This window comes from Trachinotus anak, unplaced genomic scaffold, assembly GCF_046630095.1.
Source record: "Trachinotus anak isolate AG129_WGS33_773 ecotype Australia unplaced genomic scaffold, CSIRO_AGI_Tana_v1 ptg000009l, whole genome shotgun sequence".
In the NCBI taxonomy this organism is placed as follows: domain Eukaryota; kingdom Metazoa; phylum Chordata; class Actinopteri; order Carangiformes; family Carangidae; genus Trachinotus; species Trachinotus anak.
The window spans coordinates 8,652,134-8,663,321 of NW_027273860.1; the positions used below are offsets into that span (position 1 = coordinate 8,652,134).

At 41.3% G+C, this 11,188-nt stretch overlaps 2 protein-coding genes across 22 annotated transcripts in view; both read left to right on the forward strand.

Moving 5' to 3' along the window:
- Positions 1 to 8,146, forward strand: part of LOC139625240 (sickle tail protein homolog) — an 83,312-nt gene extending 75,166 nt beyond the window's left edge. For 10 of the 21 annotated variants that reach the window (XM_071485032.1, XM_071485037.1, XM_071485035.1 and 7 more), the window contains 8 exons: positions 72 to 264; positions 385 to 674; positions 927 to 1,082; positions 1,400 to 1,522; positions 2,942 to 3,022; positions 3,129 to 4,778; positions 5,305 to 5,436; positions 6,478 to 8,146. In XM_071485032.1, coding sequence (XP_071341133.1) covers positions 72 to 264; positions 385 to 674; positions 927 to 1,082; positions 1,400 to 1,522; positions 2,942 to 3,022; positions 3,129 to 4,778; positions 5,305 to 5,436; positions 6,478 to 7,002 — 3,150 coding nt within the window. In that variant the 3' untranslated portion in view covers positions 7,003 to 8,146. The remainder of the gene's footprint in view (positions 1 to 71; positions 265 to 384; positions 675 to 926; positions 1,083 to 1,399; positions 1,523 to 2,941; positions 3,023 to 3,128; positions 4,779 to 5,304; positions 5,437 to 6,477) is intronic. The other 11 variants (XM_071485039.1, XM_071485048.1, XM_071485050.1 and 8 more) reach the window with 8 other exon arrangements.
- A 144-nt stretch (positions 8,147 to 8,290) lies between these two features.
- Positions 8,291 to 10,554, forward strand: LOC139625704 (uracil nucleotide/cysteinyl leukotriene receptor). The gene is made up of 2 exons (XM_071485894.1): positions 8,291 to 8,441; positions 9,240 to 10,554. Exon 2 carries the CDS (start codon positions 9,262 to 9,264, stop codon positions 10,189 to 10,191), a length of 930 nt encoding a protein of 309 aa, XP_071341995.1. The 5' UTR covers positions 8,291 to 8,441; positions 9,240 to 9,261; the 3' UTR covers positions 10,192 to 10,554.
- The last annotated feature ends 634 nt before the right edge of the window (positions 10,555 to 11,188 follow it).

The window sequence follows — 11,188 nt, forward strand, 5'->3', positions numbered from 1 at the left end:
TCTTCTTCCTCAGAATCAGAAAACATATTTGGATTTTTCTTTCTGTCTTTGTTCTTCTCTGTAACTTGTAGGCAGCAGAGAAGGAGTGGGAAGAGAGGAGGCAGAACATGGGTCACTACAACGGAAAAGAGTTTGAGAAGATCCTCCAAGAAGCCCAGGCCAACATGATGAAGGGAATTCCAAGTCTAGAGGTAGAAGAGAACCCAGCACTGCCAACTGCTGCCGGTGGAGAACAAGCTGACGTTCTTGTGGAGACAACTTCAGGTACAAATCTAATACAGATGTTGCTTAACAACATGAATATGGGCACATTTCACATCTTTTTTGCTATATGAACACTTTAGATTATATCTTCTTATAAAACTTAATTGATCTGTGTGACAGAAGAGCCCCAGTCTGAGCCTGACTCTGACAAACCAGCCCAAAAGGGGCCTGAGAAACTTTCAAAGCCTTTGATGGAGAAACCAGCCAAGCCTGCTCTAGAGAGACCCTCCAAGGCTGCCACCAAGCCAGCGCCCACTGACAGTCTTATAAAGCAAGGGTCTGAAAAGTCCAGCAAGTCTCCACCACCACCTCCTCCGAGGAAGACCTACCCCACCTCGAGCTCAGGCATGACCACCACACGCTCTGGTGAGGTGGTCTACACCAGCAGGAAGGAGTCTGTCTCGGCTCAGGTCAGTTTGGTAATGTGTGTGAAATGTTGTCAAACTGAAACTGCAGCTTGTGATCTTTTTTTGAGATTTTACAAAGAAAAGGGGAAGAAAATATGACTCTGTAACTATTTACAATCTTCTCTACCATTTTTGTGTTTTTTCAGAACAGCACAGAAATGAGAGTGGTATCAATCCTCTCATCTACCTCCCAGCTCTTTGTTGAAGTTGACTCTTTTAATGATTAAATAATTCCCTTCACATCACTTCTTACAGGAGGGTGAAGAGGAGGTCCCACCTCCCACTCCCCAGCCCAAGCCCACCAAGGTTCCACCAGAGACCAAGCCGAAGCCTGCTACCCCTCCCCCTGTTACTGCTTCTGTTGCCAGAGAAGAGGATGATGAAGGGGACAAGATCATGGCAGAGCTCCAGGTTAGATGCACCAGTACACTCAAGCAACTTCCACAAACACTCCCACAAACACACACAATTAATGGGTCTAATCAGGTGTCCTTGATTTCGCTGCATTCTGCATTGTGGGAGTGGGTTGCCTATCATTTCTTCCCATGGTTGCTGACTTCCTCAGAAGTGGTAAAGGATGGCCACTGACAGCTGCCAAGAGTTTGATTTTCAGTATAATTTTATCAGGTGTGGGGTTCTATAGTTGTTGCCCTGGTGAAGACTCTCAAACTCCTTCCCTCCCCAAAATCCTTGTCCCCACTCCCCCCTCGCTTTTCTTCACTCTTCAGGTTTTCCAGAAGTGCACAGTTAAGGATGTAGGGGTGAAAAATTTGGTAGAGCCCACCTCTCGAATTGAACCGCAAATCAGAGAACTAAGACCAGGGGCTTTGTTGCCCCTCAAAGAGAAAAAGGTAAAATACACATCGCCGTGCAGCTGCCCAGCTAACTGCCTGCCTCTGCCAACTGTCTGATGCAATCGATGGCTGTGTCTTAACCCTTCTACAACTCTTGCACCCTTGCTTTGGCTCGAGAGAAACCTGTAACAGCTGCCTTCAAAAAGCTCCTTTCCTTGCTGCCTCATTTTCCTTCCCTCTTTTGATTCTGCCGGATATCACAGCTTGAATTTTCAGGATTAAGTCTGCATAAAATGAAGCCTCTGAAAAGATGCTGTGTCTTTTGTGTGTCTGGACCAGACAATGATGTGTTTTGCCACTGATTTAATTATCACTTGTCTCTTTCTCCAAATCAATAAAGACCTCGGCACTGTATTCTACAGGCAATTAAATCGTCTTCTGTCTTTCTTTAATGACATTTCTTCATACAAAATCAACAGAACAAATATTTCTTAAAGGATTGACATTTGAGAGAAACAACATAGTTAAAACTCACTTTGTGGACACAACCTGTTTTTGCAGACTTGGTTCACTAGAGGTCAGTCTGGCCACCTTGCATGCTCCTCTCTTATACTTATACTTTTCTGGGGAATTACTTTTCTGTTTCTCTTTGTCTTTGCACAACTTTACCTCAATTTGCTTTCCCAGCTTTACACCTATGTAACCAACACAGCCCATGGTTTAACAGGTTAAACAATACAATCATTTAATATGATTTTTTTTTTAATGTGACAAAGAGTACACATATGTGCAAGTGCAACAAATTTGACTAAATTACAGCCAAGCTTTTTTAAAACATGTCCTATAAGTATCAGCTCTCTCAGAACAAATTAGAGTGGTCATAGGCTAGTAGCTACCATAAATAATAAAACATTATAGAATTATAGTGATTACAGCCCAAATTATTTCACTGAGGTGAAAGTAGTGTGAGAGATCATTGGCATATCAGTAGTGCATACCATGTACAGGAAATAGGGTTTCTTAAAGTTAAATCGGAAACACTTTAGAGACCAGAGATACAGTTCCTAGAAACAGATAAAATCAAACTGCGGTATTCTCAGCTTTGGCATGTGCAAAAACTAAAGGCTGAACAGGCAGGATTTAGCTATGAATAACTTGTAGTAACTGGTTGTTGTAAAAAAAAGAAAAATGCTTGTAGTTATATATAGCTTTTTAAAAAATTTAATTAATTTTTTTGCCCTGCATGCACATTGATATATGCCATTTATATCAGAACAGCATATAAAAGTGATCTCATACACTATGTAACTCTGAGGTGTACGCCTATATCCTGTAAATATTTTTACTGTTGTCTTGTACAAGGTAATTTCCCAATCATGGATGCTACCACAATCATGTATGTGAATTCACAGTTAATCCACAGCAACTTGGCTCACCAGTTGCACAGTAATATTATTCCCTCACACACTGTCCTAGCAGAACTCAGAGCCCAGTCGAGTGGATAAAGATCCAGACACAGATGAAAATGGGAATACTACTGTGAGACAGAGCCAAGGGGTATGTATTCCTTTTTATTATTGACACTATATTCATGTATATTTAGTATATATTCTAGAGTCTAAATGATCAGTGATGATGATCTGATTTAATTTCACAATTACAGGTCATTTTCTATGTGACTGGCCAGATTCCCAAAGATCATCCACCCCCATCAGGAATGGAGGAAACCCCCGAACACCAAGAGCCCACACAGCCTCCAACACAGGTGTCAAATGTCAATGTTAATGACAATTCTCCAAGCCAGGAACAACAGCAGGAGCAACCACAGTCTCCACCACCCAAATCTCCCCCACCTATATCGCCTAAGCCTGTGGGACTGAATGGATTAAAACTACCAAAGAAGCAAGTTAAACGCTCTGAATCCTTAAAGACCAGGGCAGAAATGGAGAAAGGAAAAATCCTCAACAAAATTAACACTGAAAAGAAAAGTAAAATCATCCAGGAGCATGTTCCTTCCAATAAGAATATAATACCTGAGCCCACGGAAACCACAACAACCAGCACTGTAAGAGAGGTGCTTAAAAGTTCTGTTGCCCTATCTAAAAATGCTCCTAGTGAGCACAGTGATCCACCTAAATCTAACTGTGAGGATGATGATGATGAGGGGGCTGGTCTTAGTCCTGATCTACCTGGAGAAGAGGCACCTCCGCCCCCAGACAACATAGCATTTATGGTCACGAACACTAAAGTTCAGGCCCTATCTTGTGGTGAGTACCAGGAACTGGTTAATGCCAAGAAGGGAAGTGTCCAGACAGTTACTGTAGGTGGTGCCGCAAACAGAGGGAATGCCACAGCGAGTGCCACTGCACCACAGGATAATGGCTTCAACAAGAAGCCCGTTATCATCATTTTTGATGAGCCCATGGACATCCGTTCAGCTTACAAGCGCCTGTCCACCATATTTGAATGTGAGGAGGAACTGGACAGGATGCTAGCAGAAGAGCGCATTGAGGAGGAGAGTGAGGAGTCAGACACAGAGAGGAGTGGTGGGCTGCAGGTAAAAGCTGAAGAGACCGGAATGATTGATGGCAAAAAGGTCAGCTCTTCACAGGGCACTGCTGACCATGCCAGCTTATCATCGTCATCTTCGTCTTCAGTATCCGAACTAACGGACAGTGGAATAAACTTGGAGTCAAATGGAGACACCAAGCAGGACAGTAAGAAGAAGTTCAAGTTTAAGTTCCCTAAGAAACAGCTAGCAGCACTGACCCATGCGATACGCACAGGCTCCAAGTCAGGCAAGAAGACTCTACAGGTTGTTGTTTATGAAGATGAGGAAGAATCTGACGGTACTGTCAGGCAGCACAAAGAAGCAAAGAGATTTGAGATTGCGCGTTCAAAATCCTTAGCGGACAACCCCAAGGCAACAAGCTCAGCCGTGGTAAAGAGGCAGAACACCGAGTCCCTCTGCAGGACAGATGAGATCCGGAAGAACACCTACAAGACACTGGACAGCCTAGAGCAGACCATCAAGCAGCTGGAGACCACAATTAGTGAGATGGGACCGCGTTCCCCTGAGGAGCCAGTCTCTATGGAGGAGCCTAAACCAGGGAATGGAAGAAGCCCAGAAGGAGTGGGGCTGAAGAGGTCTTCCTCTCTCCCTACCTCCAGAGGGTCAGGCCCTAAGGTACCCAGTAAAAGTTCCTTGCAGAAGAAGACTAAACCTCAGCTCCTTCCTCGCCCCGTAGTCATCCCTACTACCACCACCACTTCCACCACCACTGTCCCCAGTGCCCCCAGCACCATACAACAGGTCTCTCTCTAGCTTTTGTTGCTCCGGGAGGCTTTGGGTCCTTCTTTTTCCAACCTACCTACACACCAACCCTAACCACTGAAATTACAGAATCATTAATCCGCTCCACAGGTGCTTGGAAATGTCGGAAATGTCCCCCGTAACTTTCTCCCTCTGTGAAATCATGGTGACATGATTGGGGGTGGCATTTTGTTGGGTTCCTGGCTACCATCTTTCTCCTTCAGTTCATTGCTAAAACTCTGAGGTTTTCAGCAAGTGGCAAACTCATCATCAAAGACACTCACATGATGATTAAGCTCTGATATCTTCCTTATTCTTGACTGCATGTACTGTGTATATTGACTTTAAGATTTTTGGTCCCACGGGGTGCATGATCTTTCACTGGTGTTGATTGTTGAGGTGTTGAATGAACAGGTTGTTTTTACCTGTTAGTGCCTTGATTTTTCATACTTCCTATATGGTGTGTGTTTTTTTCCTTTCTTTTGTTTTATTTCTTGTTTTGTTTTTCGTTTGGATCCCCTTGCAGAACACCAGTGTCGCTTCCCCCACTAGTCGGATGCCCGTCCCTTTGTCTGCGAAGTCCAGGCAGTCGCCGGGTACTACTGACAAAGCAGGAAAACAGCAAAAACTGCAGGACGCTCAGAGGCAGTTCCGACAGGTAGTTTTACTGTAGGGCCTTACCAGAGACTAGAGGAAACAAATATATAGGGATCGAAAACATGAGGCATGTATTATAAGGGGGAAAAAGACTACCAAAGCTGTGAGATTTCAAGTGTTTTGAAAAAAAAACAAATAAAGTCGCCATGGTGGCGATTGTGGATCTGTTAATGTTTCTCTCGAGTCTGCTCTGACAAGAAGGCATGTTTGACTTTTGACTGTTACCCCATAACATCACTGTACTGTATGCTTCTGCATGTCCACACTGCTCATGGTCTTCACTGTGTTGGTGATTTAACAAAAAAAGGAAAAATGGCAAAGAAAAGTGGAATCCTATCCTCTCATCATCTGAGTTGTCATCACATCTCCAGTTCCCATCACAGCTGAGTTCCTAAACAGTGTTGCGAAATCCCAGGATGCTTATGGCTATGTTAAAATACAAACCTAACTGACTTTTCAGCTATGCTCCTCCCTTCTCACAATGCACCTCTGCTCAACCCAACATTACTGCATAGCTTTTTAACCCCACGGTGATATATTTCCTTACCCTCAAGACATCGGCACAACTCACCATCTTGCAACGTCAGTTTTACTGGAATACTGCCCCACGTTTTCCCTGTCTGCTCTCACTCTTCAAACTCCTAACCCTGTTATCTGTTCTCCAGCCCTCCTATGCAGCTTTGCCTTCTGAATTCTTCCCCACAGCCCCTCTACAACTCCTCTAACACACAGGCAGTCTGTAGAGATGCCCATCCTGTCTGCCAATGCACTGTCTAACCTTTGCGTGTTCTCTTTCTTGGTAACATGTCTCTCAACTTAGTGCATCTCACCTTTCATGTAACCTAGTGAAAACAGCTTCTGTACATGTTGTTTTTGGTGTCTTTTAGTTGTGTCATAGTAATGTTAATGTTTGTGCAGTCATAGTGTGTTTCTATGTGTATAACTTGTAGTTTTATTTAACATCGTCTTGCCTTTTTTATGTATTATTTGACCAGATTTCTTTTTTGACAACCAGTATCTGTTTTGGCATCTCTGTTTGCAGGCTAACGGAAGTGCTAAAAGAGTGGGAGGGGATCATAAAACTACTTCCCCAACTATACCCATCTCTAAAATCCCTGCTTTTTATCCTAGCTCTACTAAAGGCAGCTCCCAGTCTGCACAAAACTCAGATGCTACTAATCCCATTAACCCTTCCTCCTCCTCCTCTTTGACAAAGTCCTCCATCCTGTCCTCTCACACTCCTCGTTCCGGTTCCCTACCCTCCACCCACATCCCCTCCTTGTCTAATGGATCCCTCAAACTCCCCACACCCTCACAGCACACAGGTAAAGCTCTCTCGTTCTCCTCGCAGACTCAGAATGGTCGAGTGCACTCCTCCTCTTCATTCTCCTCCTCCTCCTCATCCTCCTCCTCCTCCCCCTCCCCTCTGTCGCCCACACCTTTGGGCCCAGGTGGAAAGAGCATCCGCACCATACACACCCCCAGCTTCACCAGCTACAGGTCCCACAACGGCAGCAGCGGCAAATCCTGCATCCCAACAGCCACAGCAGCTAAGGACACTACTTAGCGCCGTTATCGCCCCTCTGGCTTTACTGCATAGCAGGTAGACTTGGTCATGTTTTCTTTTATATAGTTTTGGTTCGTTGTTTTTTTTTTTTCTATTTTTGACAGTTTTTGTAAAAGTATTACGTGATGCACTCGCCCAATTCATGTTTTATTTGACACTGGCATTCTCACACCAATGCTTTTATCTCCCTTTGAGTGGCATTTTCAAATTTTGAATCATACTTACTTGGATTTTGATTCTCTCTTGAAGGTGTAACAGATGCTCTCATAAAAGATTTTACAATGGAACTAAAATCAATTTAGTTTTGCCACTTTGTAGTTGAAGTGGAAGGCTTTCATGGTGTTGAAAATCTATTTTTCTTGCTGTAGCTATGAATAGGGAATATAGAGTTGATGTACAATCACAAAGTACTGTGTAAAAATTGTGTTTTATTTTTCAAACCAGAGATTGAATAATCATAGTATATTTAATCTTCTATATTTCTTGTGTTGCCAGACATTCAGCAGTCTTGTAAATGCCTTTTATGAATGTATACATAATGTATACAGACATTTTAAAGTTGAACTCATTCTGAACCTTTGTTTTCTGAAAGTATTTTCTCATTTCTCACCCATATGAACTGCCAATTTCTTTTACAGAGATGTAAAACTGGTATCATGAGAAATACAAGTTTTCATTTTAGTGTGCCTCTTTGCCAAAGTTGTTTTACAATGACTCACTTCAAGCCTAACCCAGTTGCAAGATTTGGGGAATTTACATGCACTGTCTTGGTGTGATGGCTGAAGTGTTGACCTCAGTGTTTGCACTGCTGGTCGTGGTTTGTTAAGTTAACATTAATTGTTGTCTAAATGTAAACTGTACTAAAAACAAAGTAATGAATCAGTTCTACCATGTGTACATAGATGCTTCTACTAAGAAAATAAGTAGTTTTGTTAACATACCAAAGTTTATTTGTATGCATGCCTTTCAAATACTTTAGGAGAGTGGTGTAAAAGAAGAATTGTGTTTGCACAGATAGATTTTGTAAATATTTGGTTTTCTCCTCCTTTTTGTAAAGCTTTAAATCATACTATAAAGGAGCAATGTGGTAAAGATAAAACTGTGTTGGAGTAGCAAAAATAAAGACTTGCATGCTTGTAAGGCACTGAGCTTCAATGTTTTCATTTCTTGTCTCTGGTTTCCTGTGTGAGTTTTATGTTTGTTTGTTTGTGTGTGTGTGTGTGTGGTGTGTGTGTGTGTGTGTGTGTGTGTGTGTGTGTGTGCGTGCATGCGCGTGTGTGTGTGTGTGTGCGCATGTGCATTAGTGTGTGTATAAATATGAAAGTAGAGAGGCACCAGAGAAGACCAGTTCTCACTTCCACTTCCACACCTGTCTCTTATTGTCAGACTTTCCACTGATACTAAACACATGGTAGAATTCGGTGCCTCTACGATATCAGGTAAGAATATGAGTTATTATTATAGGTGCAATGCTGAGGGCAAAGATTTATGCACAAAATGTACTCTTACATTCTTGTATTGGATCATGTTTTATGAGATAGTTATGAGATAGAGGTGAGAAGTACAAAATTAGTGGTACTTTAACTACAAATCATGCTTAAGCCTGTAGCATCATTTTGTACATTTTATTGTTTATACTACCTAATACACACATTTATTTTACAGAGCAGCCAATGAGGACTTAAATCATCTTTTGAAAATCTAGTGTCTTTTTTGGGGGGTAGTGTCAGTTCATTTAATTACATGCACTTGATGGTGGACAACTACCAGATCATGTTTGCTATAAAAGATAGAAAAAAACATTTTTCAACATTTTATTTAAATACAAATGTATCCAACTTGATTCAAAAATGTGTTATGTTTACATATGAATGTAATATGAAAATGTTTATATTTACTCTTTAAACTATCTTAACAATCCTTAGAATTGATTTTAATCTCTTGAAAGATATTTATCTGTGGTCAATGTTTCTATGGTGCTTTCTGCAACTATGAGTGCAGTAAAGTCTTGGAAGGATACTTCCTGTTTCTAATAAGCCTCATTTGCACATGGTGTTGTATGTGGGTTGATATTTTCTCACATCATTCAAGTCATCTTGTTGTCACATGCACATGATGCTTTACTTCCATTATGATATAACAACGTATGATTTGGTGAATCATCCAAAGATCATTTGACTGCAAGCCAGCATTGCTGTCAGTCAATGTAACAGGTTATTTCTGTCTGTCATGTGCAGGCTGATCTGCAACACATCAACCATGAATATCTCTGAAGAGGAGGCACAGGGCTTCTACAGTAGTGACTCCCACCAAGAGAACATTGTCTTTTCTACATTTTATATCCTGATTTTCATCATCGCTGTGCCCGGGAATGCTTTGGCACTGTGGGCCTTTTTTCACCAGGACAGCGCGTCTCCATCAACAGTCTTCCTGAAGTACCTTTCTGTAGCAGACATTTCTTACATCCTCATTTTACCTTTGCGTATTGTGTATCACCTATCTGACAGCCACTGGCCCTTTGGACATGTCATTTGTCAACTATCAGGCTTCCTCTTTTACCTAAACATGTACTGCAGCCTCTACTTAATGAGTCTGATCAGCCTGGACAGATTTCTGGCTGTGGTTCATCCTCTAAAATCACAGTCAGTTCGGAGGGTTAAATATGCAAAGATAGCTGTTGGAATTCTTTGGGTGACAGTTATTGTGTCTATGAGTCCTACACTTTTTTCCAAAAGGAGTGTGACTAACAACTCAACTGGCATCTGCAACAAGCTATACTTAGAAAAGACATCTCCAACTGCTTTGACTTCCACTATTGTGGCATTTGTTATTCCCCTTACCACCATTGTGGTTTGCTACATACTGATTCTTCTTAAACTAAGGACAGTCAAGCAACAAGTAGAGCGACCAGTAAAAGACAAAGCCATAAAGATGATCATCCTCATTGTACTGAACTTCCTTGTTGCATTTGTTCCCTACCATGTGAGCCGGGTAATCTACATTGAATTTCACAGTCATGGCAATATGACTGCAACAAGCCGTGAGTTGCTGGGAAGAGCCAATAAGATCACATCTGCGCTTACCTGTGTCAGTGGTGTACTGGACCCTGTTATGTATTTCTTCCTGAACCAAGCCTACAGGAACAGATTGCTCCAGCTGTTCTGTAAAAATAGGGGAGATGTCCAATGAGCAACAAATATCATCGTGTACACAATAAAGATTTTCAAACAAATTGTCCTCTTTTTATATCATTTTTAGTGAGTTATTCAGACATGAACACATTCAACTGTTGATTAACACATTAATGCAGGGTAACAAAATGATGAAAGATACTGCACTTGTAAAATATGAATTATTCCATTCCCTTTTAAATTTTAGATTCTGAGTAATGAGTGTGGTCAGCGCTTGTTTGGAGAACCTAGGTAAGTTGAAGATACTCCCTGGTTGTCTATGGGACACCTGTAAAGTTACCAGCATTAAGGACAAAACAGTCTTTTTGAACAGCTGAACTCTCTGCTTTCCAGTACTTCAGATGTTCACCGAGAAACAGTGTCATTATTTAATTTTCTTCTCATTTTTACATCATTAAACTTTTTGAGGAAATGAAAACTTCTACCGCCTATTTATAGAACACTCTTACAAATCTACCAACACATATGGCGCAACAAGTTCAAATTCAGCAGGTTGTTTTTAAACTTAAAGGTCTTGAATGAAGGCTGGCTTCCCTCCCCAAAATGGTCTGTTTTTCTTTTTTATTTGACCTCATAAATACAAGACCTCACAATTGTTCCAAACGAAGACCAAAGAACAACAATGCATTGTCTTGCACAACACCTGCATAAATCCTACAGGACTCCCTCACAACTAAACCATTCCTGAAGGACTTGTCAAATTCTTGAGAGACTAAATATAGGTTTTTGGAACATGCAGGCTATCACACTTTATAAAATTATAAAATAGCGCAACACAAATATTGCATTAGATAATTCATTCAATACATTTCATTAAAAATATATGATAAATTATTATGATTGTATTTGAAAACTTGAAGCTAAATGTAAATTATGCAGTATCAGTCGAACAATTAACTAAAGCTAATCAGTGGGACATAGTAATTCAAAGATTAATTGACACGAATTAATCAACTTTTACCCAGAATTGACTTTTGCCCAGTTTGACTTGTGCA

Coding starts and splice junctions, on each gene's coding strand:
- LOC139625704 (XM_071485894.1), top strand. CDS start 9,262: ATGAATATCTCTGAAGAGGAGGCACAGGGCTTCTACAGTAGTGACTCC.